Here is a 15,000-nt window from a genome sequence, read left to right as displayed (position 1 = left end):
AACCGCCTGTCCTGTGCAGAGAACATCGCAGCGACAGCACACTCCTGCAGATTATTCCTCTACAACATCAGAAGGACACAACCATTCCTCACCAGAGAAGCAGCGCAACTATTGACCCAGTCACTGGTCATCTCCCGCCTTGACTACTGCGACGCACTCCTGGCCGGGCCCCCCGCCTCCGCCATCAGACCTCTGCAGCTCATGCAGAATGCTGCCGCCCTTCTGGTATATAACCTCCCCAAATTCTCTCACCTTAGCCCCCTCCTTCGCACCCTTCACTGGCTCTCGATAGCAGCTCGCATCAGATTCAAGACCCTGGTGCTCACCTACAGGGCAGCAAAGGGGACAACCCCAGCCTACCTGCAAGCAATGGTCACCCCCCAAACTTCAGCCCGTTCACTCCGCTCCTCCATCTCTGCTGGCCGACTGGCCCCACCACCTCTACGCCAACGTGGCAGTCACGCTGCGCGGTCTTGTCTCTTCACTACATTGGCTCCCCACTGGTGGAAAGAGCTTCCCACGGCTGTCAGAACTGCAGAGTCACTACCCATCTTCCGTCGGAGACTGAAGACCCATCTCTTCAGGTTACACCTTAACTGCTCCTCCTGAGGCGCCTTGCATGGCAGCTTGCCGCCATTGGTGTGTGAATGTGTGTGTGAATGGGTGAATGCGAAGCCATTGGAAAGGGCTTTGGAGCAGCAAAAAGGCGCTATATAAGTGCAGTCCATTTACCCCCCTGCACTGTGTCTCCAGAGACACCGGCTTTCCCCCTACTGTTTCTCCTGAGATTTCTACTACCCGCTTGTACTGTCTATTCAGTGTCTACTATAAAAAAAATAATAAAAAAAAACATAAATTAAAATAACTTTCTTCTTCTAGCGCGACGACTGCCAATGGCCGCTGGTCTGAGCTAGATTACTTTTCCTGCTACGACTGGTTGATTGATGATGCACTTACTTAGTAAAATGTATCGGTTGTAAGTCGCTTTTGGAATAAGGCGTCTGCTAAATGCCAAAAATGTAAATGATTTTCAACAATGCAGAAATATATTCACATTTCTCGAAAGAAAAGTCTGAACATTAAATCGGATGCCGACTTGCGGACCAGTTGACCAGACCGCGTCACATATTAACCCATCCCTCCTCCTCCTCCTCTTTCATGTGCACGGCATCCTCTGCCCCCGGACCTTACCTGTTGTCGTTGAGCTGTGTGTACCGCGGCTGAGGGTCCGGGTCCCCGTCGTTCACGTCGTAGCTGGCGTCTGGGTCCTACAGGACAGACAGACAGACAGACAGACAGCATGGTCAGACACACTGACGGAGCCGGGGGCCTGTAAGGAGACAAGGGAGGGAGGGACAGACCCTGTGCTGGTGGACACTTACGTAGTTCAGAGCCAGGTCTGGGTGGTTCTTCTCGATCCCGTCATCCAAGATGGACACCACCACTCCCTTCCCGGTGTAGCCCTGCTCCCAGGCCCCTCTGGCGTTCAGGTCCCGCTGGTTCCCGTTGTACTGAGGAGGAGAAGGAGAGAACCAGTCCTGTTACTTAACAGTCTAGTCTGGCGTCTAGCCGTACGTCCAAACCACTTTGGTTCTCACTCCCCCTTTGGAATGGGGGGGTGTGACAGAGAGACTACGGCTGCAAGGACAGAGGCGGGCATGAAGGACGACCAGGAAACACAGCGGCCCTCTCTCCCCCTCTCCCTCCCCCTCTCTCTCTCTTTCTCCTTCCTCTACCTCCCCCTATGAGACATTTTGGATTAGCCGATCGAGACGATGGGAGACGATGAGAGTGATGGGAGAAAGGGCTTGCAACTTCTCATACACACGCACACACACGCACACGCACGCGCACGCGCGCGCACACGCACACACGCACACACACACACACGCACACAGGCTCGTAGAATGGTTGCTTGTTGTTACATGCGTCGTTGGCAAACTTGGAAAGCCTGGCCTCAAGGATGTTACTTACTACAGTCTAAAAATACCTCTGAAGAATCGTAGAATGTTAACGTCTTCCATGACTCTGAAATTGAAAACCTGAAAGTGCCCTGGCATGTCTTTCTTAACAGAAACACATACTGACTGTATGAGAAATGAGTTTTGGGGTACTGTGGCCCCCGAAAGGAAAGCTGTTCATATCTGGGGCAGCCAGAGCACCAGACGCAGACAGCGCGCCAAAGCGAGAGAGACAACATCCCTACGAGAGGCGTACGACAGTCGGTGGAGCCAGACAGACTGTCAGCTCTACTCAGCATTCAGAGTCAGAGCTCCGAGCCCGGCCTCTCTTATCAGAGCTAACAGCAGCCAGCTAACAGCAGCCAGCCACGCTCCCCTGAGAGTCTCTGTCAGTTAACCACCTAACTGGATGACGCTAGCGTTTGCTCTATGGGCCCTTTTTCTATTCTCTTGACATTAAACGTGACCTACGGTCAAATACCATGTCTGACTGCTCCAGGGTCACGTTGTGGCAGTCGTTCAGGAAATACCTATTCCCCCCAAATTGAACGCAATTCATCAGAAACATGTCCCAAGTCTATTTCCTCTCCCAGCAGATATCCAGGCCCTTAAATTTTTCAGATACCAAACCCTTCAGTGTGACGTTGATGGGGGTGGACGGCAAGACTAGTTTTCTACCTTCTAAGGCATTTTAGCATTTCGGAAAGAACTATCCTGAATCCAATCCATTACGATGTTAACAAATATAAAAAGCCTCTCTGTGATCTAAAAGCGCATTCACTACTGAAGCATTTACGGAATACAAAGAGGAATGTAAAAGTATAATGTTCCACTTTATAGTCCATTAAACCTTGAACTTCTTCAACACCTTTTTCCCCCCCCCGTACCACTTTTAAACTAACCATTCCTACAGCGTATTGAAAATTCGACATATGAATAAATTCAGCTATTCATTGGGAATCTCACACTGAGCTTTGAGCTTTGTCAGTCATTTATCTGTGAGGGGGCAGTGCCGTTATGCCCTGCTGTCATACATACTAAGTAGGCAGGATCGTCGTAATGACACACACACACACACACACACACACAGTGTCAACTCTGGCCTGTTGGCAGATGGGAATACCGCGATATTCATACTGCCTCCGAGGTCCACCTGGGAGACAGGCAGCAGGGGGGGCGGGGCGGGGGGGGGGGGGGGGGAGGTGCGTCGGGGGTCATGTGTAGGGCATGTTTCACACTACGACTGTACATCGGCACATCCTCGACACCCTGGACTTACACCTACACGGCAACCGTGTTACACAGTGTCGCTACGCCTTAGTAACACAGCAGCCTTCTGACATGTGCACACGCTGCTCATTCCATCCCGCGACACTCCAGTGAGCGAGGCCATCAATTGTTCACCTGTACACCACCTGCCTGCCCCCCCCCCATGTAACCTACTTAAGTAAATCAGTGTGCCGGCCCAGTGGGAGTGGGAGTGGGGGAGGGAGCTAATTGTCTGACAGCGCTGTGAACTCCGGAGGGGAATTAGACCCAGGTAGCTAGTCACCATCGGTGATGAAGCCAGCCTTCAGTGGGTGAGACGCCCCCCCCCCACCCCCACCCACCACAACAGCTCGGGGACAGTGGGGGGGAAATTGGATTCGCTTCGGTTACAGTGTGAGCGTTTTTCTGAAGAAACAAGCGAGGTGACGTTTTTTGTTTGTTCTGAATTACAATCAACTCCCCTGTCGCCTGGAAGGCGGGGAATCTTTATGTGGAATAATTTTTAAAAAGGTGAAGCAAAGTCAAGAGGTACTGAGACTTTGTTAAATCATACCGGTATGACCGTGGATGCGGAGGCTCGGCCCCCCCCCCCTCCCCCCTTTCTCAAAGTCAGAAATGTGCATCTGTTGCTATCGCAAAAATGACTCGGTTAATAATTCAATTCCATGTCCTCGATTAGTATTCACCGCCTTGGTTAGGGGGAGCGGTGCGCTAGGGTGGCGGAATACAATGGGCTTCCAGAAATGAACTGCCTTAGCCTGTACACATTATTTCTTTTTGGGTTCCACTCTTTCAAATACAGAGCCGTTGTGTGTTTGAATACGGCCCTGCCTGTTGAGTAGAGTCAGCTGGTCAGGGAGGACAGACACACAGACACACTCAGCTGGTCAGGGAGGACAGACACACAGACACTCAGCTGGTCAGGGGGAGGACAGGCAGATCAAACAGAGCATTGGGTATCGCTCCGCTGGGGCTCTTAAAGGGTAAATCATTTCCAATAAAAAACAGGAGACTATAGAACCCTGGTGCATCCAGTCAGAGCAGGAGGGGCAGTGATGAGCTGAGGAGCGGGGGTGGAGATGGCTCAGTGTGTCCCTGATAGGACAGGGGGCGGCGCTGATGGACTGGTGGTCTGAGTGGGTCTGGACGTCCTACTGACACAGGGGTCGTCTGGGAGTTTCAGGTGACTACAATCGGACTGTACTTATATAGTGCCTTATTCCAAAGCCTTTTACAGCAGCCTCTCATCCACCCGTTTGCACACACATTCACACACCGTTGGCGGCCAAGCTACCATGCCAGACGCCGGCCCGCTCATCGGGAGCAATTTGGGGGTTCAGTGTCTTGCAATTTGGGGGTTCAGTGTCTTGCCCGAGGACAGGAGGAGCCAGGGATCGAACCACCGCTCCACCTCCTGAGCCACAGCCACCTCTAGAGTGTAAACCATGAGTGTAAAGTGACTACTGTAGTATTTCTACCTTCTGAAATGATGGCTAGGACTGGTGTTACCAAGCGAAAGGTTCTTTATATAAAAATCTGCTGACATACACTTGTGATCACTTTCAATTCAATAAAACGAGCTATTAGATATTCACTTTCAATTCTGGTCGTACAATTTGCATTTCTCAAAAACAACAAACTGTCAACTTATATAACGTCTTGCTGCAAGGCATTCTGGAACCTGCAGTTCTACCGATTCTTAGCTAATACAACAGAAATGTACTTCTTTTTAACTATCTTAACGACAAATTACTAGCACACTTCACAATATCCACAGGAATTGTACCTGTCTAGTTTTATCTGTTATTTCTCTTTTACTAGTGTTTTCTGTTAAGCACTTTCGGTGGCTGTTTTTGTCATTGTAAAATGTGCTATATATATCACCACCAGGTACCACTGACCCTCCACTCACCACCAGGTACCCCTGACCCTCCACTCACCAGGTACCACTGGTCCTTGAACTTGGGGTCCGAGGGCTCCTCGAAGGTGTCCCTCTTCTTCCTTGACTTCACCACCTGCTGCTCCGCCCACGTCACCTGAGGGGAACACACACGCACGCACACACACGCACACGCACACACACACACACACACACACACACACACACACGGTAAATGGTCTGTACTTATATAGCGCACACACATTCACACACCAATGGCGGCAAGCTACCATGTAAGGCGCCGGCCCGCTCATTGGGAGGAATTCACACGTACGCACGCATACTGAATCAGAAACAGCAGCAGCCGACCCACTTCCGAGGTGATGTTCGAAACCCGGCACTCCACTAGTTCCAGTCTACTTTAATGAATACCGCCGAACATATTTGAGTGTTAGCCATTAGTGTTAAAGTATGCAAGACTGATGATAACACAAGGGTCACAGGTTCGGCCGTATAAAAAGAAATCCAATTTCTGGGTGCAGATATAATGGCGAGAGCAGAGATAACAGCGGCGGCTCCTCTACAAGCTCCTCATTAGAGAGGCTGACTTACTCCTCTACGAGCTCCTCGTTAGAGAGGCTGACTAACTCCTCTACGAGCTCCTCATTAGAGAGGCTGACTAACCAGGCTGACTAACCAGGCTGACTGACCAGGCTGACTAACCAGGCTGACTGACCAGGCTGACTAACCAGGCTGACTAACCAGGCTGACTAACCAGGCTGACTAACCAGGCTGACTAACCAGGCTGACTAACCAGGCTGACTAACCAGGCTGACTAACCAGGCTGACTGACCAGGCTGACTGACCAGGCTGACTAACCAGGCTGACTCTCACACCAATTAAAACTCTAGATGAGGGCAGAGGCGACTTGCACAGACAACAACACACACACACACACACACACACAGTCCTCAAATCACATGAACACAGGCGAGAGTGGACAGAAACACACGTACACACAAACCCCCCGCGATGACACATAACGCAAAGTTAGAGTGGCAGTCTTTGGTCTCCCCCTCTCTCTTTCCTCCTTTCCTCCCTCCCTCCCTCTGCTCTGCCTCCCACAGACATTAGCCGTGCTAATGGCAGCCTAACAGCTCTGCTTGGCCAAGCGTGTGAAGCCCTCCTCCTTGAGACTAGCGTGATACAGAGCAGACGGCCTATCGTGCCACGTTACCTAATGTTACCACCTTACAAAAGTGCCTGAAATGATCGGTTTCAACGCTTAAAACACATTCACTCAGCTTCATAGTACGGTAATGGTACAATGAAGACATTCACACTTGACAGGACAGCACACTCTCGACATAAAAAACAATAAGCCAGGAGTGGATACATTTGAAGTGCTTCGGCGAAACACACCGGGGGGACTATTCATTGTCGCACAAAACCATCGTTCCCGTTCTGTGGCGTAGCAGGGTTCAATTACCGCTACTGACGGAGCATCTCACGGACGGTGGAGTGCACACCCCGCATGTGTAGGGTGGCTCTGCTGTAAGACTGTTACCAGGAGGGGAGGGAGGGCAAGGAGGACAGGGAGGGAGAGCAGGGAAGTGAGGGAGGGCAGAGAGGGCAGGGAGAGAGGGAAGGCAGAGAGGGGAGGGAGGACAGGGAGGGGAGGGAGGACAGGGAGGGCAGGGAGAGAGGGAGGGCAGAGAGGGGAGGGAGGACAGGGAGGGGAGGGAGGACAGGGAGGGCAGGGAGAGAGGGAGGGCAGAGAGGGGAGGGAGGACAGGGAGGGAGGGCAGGGAGGGGAGGGAGGACAGGGAGGGCAGGGAGAGAGGGAGGGCAGAGAGGGGAGGGAGGACAGGGAGGACAGGGAGGGAGGGCAGGGAAGGGAGGGAGGACAGGGAGGGCAGTGAGGGTAGGGAGAGAGGGAGGGCAGAGAGGGGAGGGAGGACAGGAGGACAGGGAGAGAGGGGTGGCAGGGAGGGGAGGGCAGAGAGGGCAGGGAGGGAGGGGAGAGAGGGAGGGCAGAGAGGGCAGGGAGGGAGGGGAGAGAGGGAGGGCAGGGAGGGGAGGGGAGAGATGGCAGAGAGGGAGGGGAGAGGGGGAGGGCAGGGCAGGGAGGGGAGGGAGTGCAGGGAGGGGAGAGAGGGCAGAGAGGGAGGGGAGAGAGGGGAGAAAGGGAGGGCAGGGAGGGGAGAGAGGGCAGGGAGGCTATTCTTCTCCAGGAGCACCGGCGGCCGTGCCGCAGGAAAGTGTGGACCGAGGCAGATCATACACGACGACGACAACAACAACCCTGCCTCGCCCCCCCCCCCTCTATGGGCTGCTGCTGTTTCACTGTATTGTAGTAGAGTAGTGGCTGGCTGTGTGTGCGTGTGGGTGTATGTGTGGGGAGGGTGGGGGGGTGTGACAGAGAGACTACGGCTGCAAGGACAGAGGCGGGCATGAAGGACGACCAGGAAACACAGCGGCCCTCTCTCCCCCTCTCCCTCTCTTTCTCCTTCCTCTACCTCCCCTACCTCCCCTACCTCCCCTACCTCCACTACCTCCACTACCTCCACCCAACCAGGCAGACATTGGAGGATGGGCTCCTATTGTGATCCAGTATAATGGGATCCTCATTCCATTCAATGCATTTTACAACGAGCACCCGTCCTCCGATTTCTACTTCTGCTGGCCTCTCCTGACAACACGCCCCTTTACGCCCGACCACGGTGGGGTTGGGGAGGGTGACAGCCAGAGGAAATGTCTGGGCTGGACTTCTGTACGTGACTCAGTGTTGAAAGCCCTCGCTCGGTTTGCACGTTTGAGATTTCGAAGCCAAAGTGGAACAGATGCTTCCACAGTGGGGTGGGGGGGGCGGGGGGGGGGCTTCACAAGGTCACAACATCCCATTAAGGAGCGGATTAGGGGCGGGGTGCTAACGAGCACTGACAGTGGAACTATGGAGAGAGAGACAGAGACAGATACCATGAGAGACGCGGTTCACCTGTCAGTGTCACACGGGGTCAAATCCCTCAACCGTCCAGGAAACAGAGGTGTTTGTTTTGACTTCTTTACACCTCTCTCTCTCCCTCCCTCCCTCCCTCCCTCCCTCCCCTCCCGGGCGGCGACGCCTTCAGAATACCTGCCGATCAAACTACATTACCAACAAGTCCATGGGTGGGGAGGATGGATGGGCTTCCTGTCAGGAATCAACACGATTCCCATTTGTCTCTAAATCCAGCCTGCCCAGTCATGGAACGCCAGAGAGATAAGGACCTGTCTGCTGCAGGGTGTTCCCTCTCTCCTCCACCTCCACCCAGCTGCCTCACCCTCGCTGCCTCACCCTCGCTGCTTCACCCTCGCTGCTTCACCCTTGCTGCTTCACCCTCGCTGTCTTCCCCACAAAACAACGGAGGGAGAGGAGGCGGGGCTTGTAATAAACAATGGGCAAAAAAAACTGGAAACTGGAAACCCAGAAAATATCATATCACAAAGCACAAAAGGCAGGTTTAGGCCAGGCCATCTCATCTTACTCTGTGACTCTGTGACTTAGTACTGGCCACAGACCCGCTCACGCTGGGTTATTCAAGCAGAGAGACAGAAAGAGAGAGGGGGGGCGCGCTGTCGGACCCTCGTAATTGTTCTGCGCCCCCGAGTCTTGGCCTCGTTCCCGCAAACAACACATTAACAAGGAGCGCTACAAGACCCCTTAATCGCAGCTCGAGTGCTCAGGCACGCATGCAGATTAGCCGGCCCGTACGGGGGGGGGGGGGACCTCCTCAGAACACGAGCCCCCCCGTTAAGACAAACTCAAGACGAGTGGCACTGTGTTTACGCTTAGCTGTGCGTCCTGTCACTGTGGGATTATTCTCCGGAAATATCGTCAACCTCACCGGAATCGCCGAAACATCGCTGATTCGTTGGTGCGGGTGTCGGTTCGGTGTCTAGCAATGCGGACGGTAGGCCTACTGCAGTTGACGTGCTGGGCAGATACTTGATTGTGCCACTGCGTTAGCTAGACTGCATTAGCTAGACTGCATTAGGTTCAGAGATAGGAAATGTTAGAATAGGTATAGCATAGCATAGAGTACAGCACAGTGTTTTATTTGTATAGTATAGTATAGTGGATAGTGTACATAGCCGTTATTTATGTAAACCAGCTCTTTTCCCTTCTTGTTTTTAGTTTTTAGTTTTGTTTTGTTTTTTCCCTAGCACAAAAAAATAAAAAAATAATCGTTGTTTGGTACCTGTACTATATCAATGACAATAAAGACCATTCATTCATTCATTCATTCATTAGCTAGGCTGCCAACACACGCTGCCTCAGGAAGGCCTCCAAGATCTCCAGAGACCCATCCCACCCTGGGTACGAACACTTTGCTCGGCTGCCCGAGCTCGGGCAGGCGGTTCAGGACCATGTCCGCAAGGACAAATAGACTGAAGCTCAGCTTCTACCCCAGGGCCATTCAGGCCCTGAACACAGCAAAGACCTAGGTTCTAGGCCCTGGACAATCTAGACAATTTGATGGCAGCTACTAGATTGTAATCAAGTGCAATACTGAAACACAACTGTGAACATTTCAAACCTGCAAACTGCGACACTTTAAATGAATGTGCAATAACACTATGTGCAATATGACAACCCTCGGGTACATAAGGTTCAGAGATAGGAAATGTTAGGATATTTATAGCATAGCATAGAGTACAGCACAGTGTTTTATTTGTATAGTATAGTAGATAGTGTACATAGCCTTTATTTATGTAAACCAGCTCTTTTCCCTTCTTGTTTTTAGTATTTTGATCGTGTTGTGTGTGGTGTGCGCGAATTTCCCCATTTCAGCACCCCACAGACATAAAGATTTTCGTTACGACAGACTCCAAACTCTCTAGTCTCGTTCCCCACGCTTCTTGATTGGCGAGCAGGGTTGCCAGATGGGAAGGACATTTTCCACCCTAACCACAGTCTAAAACCGCTAATTTCACCAAACAATCTGGCAACCCTATGGTTTCTGGTCGGAAGTATTGATCACATTTACGATTGCCAGCCACGCCCATTTTCCGAGCAGGTTGCCGGGAGAGTTGATTGCACAATTGAAGAGAAGTGACTCTTAACACACCTCACACCACAGGATTCTGTTATAGGAAAATGTTAAGAGCCATCTGATAACCGGGCGTTTTCTGTTGTTTTCAGACATCCGAAAATCGGGCCAAAACCGGCCAAAAAATCCTTATGTGTGTACTGTGTACCCCGCATTAGCTAGGCTGCGATGGGGACCCTGACCACTGAGTTCCAGATGGCAGCCAGTTCTAACAGGGGGATGTGAGAGGCTCTGGTGTGCTAATGAACAGTCTGTTAGGCCCAGTCAGTCAGTCAGTCAGTAAAAGGGGGGGTCAGTCACTCCTGGGTTATTGATTAAAAACAGGTCATCCATGACAGAGTGCTTCTACCAAAGTGGCTAAATCCCCCCCCCCCCTCCTCTTTCTCTTGGATGAAATAGTTTCAGTAAGCGCATGACTGCCTAGGCGAGCCGGGTTGTCAACCTCACTAGGAGAAACCGATCCTTTCCATATGACTGCTCCCCCTCGACTCGTCTGACAAGCCTACCCCGGGAACTTCGGTAATGAGGCTCATGCAGATCCAGAAAAGACTGTGAAAACTCTCTCCCCCTCCTATTAGACAGGAGACTAAGCTAAATGGATGGGTTTTAAAACCCATTTGCCTATATACACAATAAGAAACGGAGCCACAACGTATTTTTTTTCTTCCCCGTTCTAAACCGCCGTTCATCTCAGAAACGGATCACCTTCACCAGCATTCGCGGACGGCGGCCGTGTTAAATATTCATTACGCCCCGGAACTCTCTCAAAGCGTTTTCCATTGCAAATACAGACAATTAAAGCAAATGTTTGAAAAAGACAGGGGGGTTGGGTTGACAAAGGGAGTCTCCGGGAATTCTTAAACAGACAGGACTGAGTCAGACCAGAGAGCCTGGGCAGTAAAGGCTGATTACATCTCCATTATAAATGGGTCCGGAAGCTGGCAATCAGACAGCGCCTTTCTCCTCCGGTACAGAACCACATATATTCACATACGAGACGCGGGGCGGCGGGCTTTGGTTAATGTCTGCTGTCCAAAAGACACTGAGCAGGCGGGTCAGTATCTCTCTCTCTCTCTCTCTCTCTCTCTCTCCCTACCCCTCTCTTCCTCCCCCCCTCTCTCTCTCTCCCCTTCTCTCTCTCTCTCTTCCTCCTCCCCCTCTCTCTCTCTCTCTCTCTCTCTCTCTCTCTCTCTCCCCCCCTCTCTCTGACTGCGGCCAGAGCGTATTACGGCCATGCATCACCATTAGGAGGCGGTGAGCAGCATGGGGGGGGGAGGGGGTGTCTGTCAGCCACGCCGGGGGGACTTGGCAGAGGCCTCGGCCTGGTTTAGACCTCTGTAACGGGAGTGTTTGAGCGGGAGGTTTATTGCTTCTTTTGTTTTGGGGGGGGGGGGTCCATGTCTTGGAAGTTGGAGCGCTGTGGGGGGGGCGGGGGGGTCTGACCCTGAGTCCAGCAAGGAGGGGGGGGGGGGGGGGGCTTCTCTCTCTCTCTGTCTCTCTCTCTCCCTCCCTCCCTCCCACTCTCTCTCTCTCTCTCTCCCTCTCTCTCCCTCCCTCTCTCTCTCTCTCCCCTCGGAGGTGCTCTGGGAGAAAAGGAATTCAACAACAGGAAATGGAGTGGCAGTGAGAAAGGAAATCCCGTCAGGAGATGTGGCGTGGGGGGGTGGGGGGGTAGGAGGGGAGGGGGTGGGGGGGTAGGAGGGGAGGGGGTGGGGGGGTAGGAGGGGAGGGGGTGGGGGGGTAGGAGGGGCAGCAGCACAGTGCTAGCAAGAGAGGTAAAATGAGACAAGGGCCACACAACGCTTTTCCCACCATGCACCTGCTCAAGACAAATCACCCAGACCCCCCAGACCCTCCAGGCCCCCCCGAGGCCACACACAGGCCGCCTCCTGCCCGACTGACCTCTAAGGATGCTGGGAAACCAAAACATGGCTTCTTCACAGTCAGCAGGAGGGAGGCAGGCTAGGTAATATCAGATCAGATTAGCTGAGGTTAGATTAGATTCAACGTTATAACTTATTGTCATTGCAGAGAACAAGACAACGAAATGCAGTTCAGCATCTAACCAGAAGTGCAAATAGTGCTTTTGTTGTCTAGTACTTTGCAATGACAATACCGTTGAATCTAATCTAATCTAATCTAATAAAATAGTGATATAAAACATGATAGTGATAGGTACAGTATGGCAAGTACGGTAGTTAGAGGTATTGTTCAACAGAGAGTGTGTGTGTGTGTGTGTGTGTGCGTGTGTGTGTGTGGGGGGGGGGGTTGATCATCAGAGTGACAGCTCTGTGAAAGAAGCTGTTCTGGAGCCTGCTGGTACGGGACCTGAAGATCCTGTACTGTAAGAGGTAGCCCTCCCTCCCTTGATACACACACCATGGGCTGACCTCGGGTCAGAGTCGTTAGTCCATTCCATCACACACACACATCCTGGAAGTGATTGGAGCTTTTCAAGGATGGTGGTACCTCATCAAGCCAAGCCAGTCCTGCTGCCCTTTTAAGGTGTCTTTCTATACTGGAGGTTAGCGGACGGTAATGGTCTTCATTCACCATTCACCCCCATTAGCTCCAGTGTGTGTGTGTGTGTGTGTGTGTGTGTGTGTGTTTCCTGGGCGTTAAGACTGTGGTTTTGTGTTCCAGACCTCGTCTCTGATGTTTCCATCTGGAGCGTTGCTGAGTGACTAGGAGGAGTAGTTGTGAGGTGTAGTTGTGAGGTGTAGTTGTGTAGTTGTAGTTGTGTAGTTGTGAGGTGTAGTTGTGAGGTGTAGTTGTGAGGTGTAATAGTGAGGTGTAGTTGTGTAGTTGTGAGGTGTAGTTGTAGTTGTGTAGTTGTGAGGTGTAGTTGTGTAGTTGTGAGGTGTAGTTGTGAGGTGTAGTTGTGTAGTAGTGAGGTGTAGTTAAAGTTGTGTAGTTGTGAGGTGTAGTTGTGTAGTTGTGTAGTAGTGAGGTGTAGTTGTGTAGTTGTGAGGTGTAGTTGTGTAGTTGTGAGGTGTAGTTGTGAGGTGTAGTTGTGTAGTTGTGAGGTGTAGTTGTGAGGTGTAGTAGTGAGGTGTAGTTGTGTAGTTGTGAGGTGTAGTTGTGTAGTTGTGAGGTGTAGTTGTGTAGTAGTGAGGTGTAGTTGTGAGGTGTAGTTGTGAGGTGTAGTTGTAGTTGTGTAGTTGTGAGGTGTAGTTGTGTAGTTGTAGTTGTGTAGTTGTGAGGTGTAGTTGTGAGGTGTAGTTGTGTAGTAGTGAGGTGTAGTTGTGAGGTGTAGTTGTGTAGTAGTGAGGTGTAGTTGTGAGGTGTAGTTGTGTAGTTGTGAGGTGTAGTTGTAGTTGTGTAGTTGTGAGGTGTAGTTGTGAGGTGTAGTTGTGAGTTGTAGTTGTGTAGTTGTGAGGTGTAGTGTAGTTGTGAGGTGTAGTTGTGAGGTGTAGTTGTGAGGTGTAGTTGTGTAGTTGTAGTTGTGTAGTTGTGAGGTGTAGTTGTGAGGTGTAGTTGTGTAGTTGTGAGGTGCAGTTGTGAGGTGTAGTTGTGAAGTGTAGTTGTGTAGTTGTGTAGTTATGAGGAGTAGTTGTGTCGTTGTGAGGTGTAGTTGTGTAGTTGTGAGGTGTAGTTGTGAGGAGTAGTTGTGAGGTGTAGTTGTGTAGTTGTGAGGTGTAGTTGTGTAGTTGTGTAGTTGTGAGGTGTAGTTGTGAGGTGTAGTTGTGTAGTTGTGTAGTTGTGAGGTGTAGTTGTGTAGTTGTGAGGTGTAGTTGTGTAGTTGTGTAGTTGTGTAGTTGTGAGGTGTAGTTGTGTAGTTGTGAAGTGTAGTTGTGAGGTGTAGTTGTGAGGTGTAGTTGTGTAGTTGTGTAGTTGTGAGGTGTAGTTGTGAGGTGTAGTTGTGTAGTTGTGTAGTTGTGAGGTGTAGTTGTGTAGTTGTGAGGTGTAGTTGTGTAGTTGTGTAGTTGTGTAGTTGTGAGGTGTAGTTGTGTAGTTGTGAAGTGTAGTTGTGAGGTGTAGTTGTGTAGTTGTAGTTGTGTAGTTGTGAGGTGTAGTTGTGTAGTTGTAGTTGTGTAGTTGTGTAGTTGTGTAGTTGTGAGGTGTAGTTGTGTAGTTGTGAGGTGTAGTTGTGTAGTTGTGAGGTGTAGTTGTGTAGTTGTAGTTGTGTAGTTGTGAGGTGTAGTTGTGAGGTGTAGTTGTGAAGTGTAGTTGTGAAGTGTAGTTGTGAAGTGTAGTTGTGAGGTGTAGTTGTGAAGTGTAGTTGTGAAGTGTAGTAGTGAGGTGTAGTTGTGAGGTGTAGTTGTGTAGTTGTGAGGTGTAGTTGTGTAGTTGTGAGGTGTAGTTGTGAGGTGTAGTTGTGAAGTGTAGTTGTGAGGTGTAGTTGTGAGGTGTAGTTGTGAGGTGTAGTTGTGAGGTGTAGTTGTGTAGTTGTAGTTGTGAGGTGTAGTTGTGTAGTTGTAGTTGTGTAGTTGTGAGGTGTAGTTGTGTAGTTGTGAGGTGTAGTTGTGAGGTGTAGTTGTGTAGTTGTGAGGTGTAGTTGTGAGGTGTAGTTGTAGTTGTGTAGTTGTGAGGTGTAGTTGTGTAGTTGTAGTTGTGTAGTTGTAGTTGTGTAGTTGTGAGGTGTAGTTGTGTAGTTGTGAGGTGTAGTTGTAGTTGTGTAGTTGTGAGGTGTAGTTGTGTAGTTGTAGTTGTGTAGTTGTGAGGTGTAGTTGTGAGGTGTAGTTGTGAGGTGTAGTTGTGAAGTGTAGTTGTGAAGTGTAGTTGTGAGGTGTAGTTGTGTAGTTGTAGTTGTGAAGTGTAGTTGTGTAGTTGTGAAGTTGTGAGGTGTAGGTGTGCG

At 50.9% G+C, this 15,000-nt stretch overlaps 1 protein-coding gene across 2 annotated transcripts in view; it reads right to left on the bottom strand.

Moving 5' to 3' along the window:
• The window catches only part of furina (furin (paired basic amino acid cleaving enzyme) a), a 118,027-nt gene that overhangs the window by 48,077 nt on the left and 54,950 nt on the right, over positions 1-15,000 (bottom strand). For both annotated transcript variants that reach the window (XM_080541339.1, XM_080541338.1), the window contains exons 4-6: positions 5,171-5,266; positions 1,383-1,511; positions 1,192-1,268 (exon numbers count right to left, since the gene is read on the bottom strand). In XM_080541339.1, coding sequence (XP_080397465.1) covers positions 1,192-1,268; positions 1,383-1,511; positions 5,171-5,266 — 302 coding nt within the window. The remainder of the gene's footprint in view (positions 1-1,191; positions 1,269-1,382; positions 1,512-5,170; positions 5,267-15,000) is intronic.

Source organism: Nansenia antarctica (assembly GCF_963989245.1).
Source record: "Nansenia antarctica genome assembly, chromosome: 1".
In the NCBI taxonomy this organism is placed as follows: Eukaryota; Metazoa; Chordata; class Actinopteri; order Argentiniformes; family Microstomatidae; genus Nansenia; species Nansenia antarctica.
The sequence above is the reverse complement of the archived record's forward strand: the minus strand, read 5'-3'. Positions and strand labels throughout refer to the sequence as shown.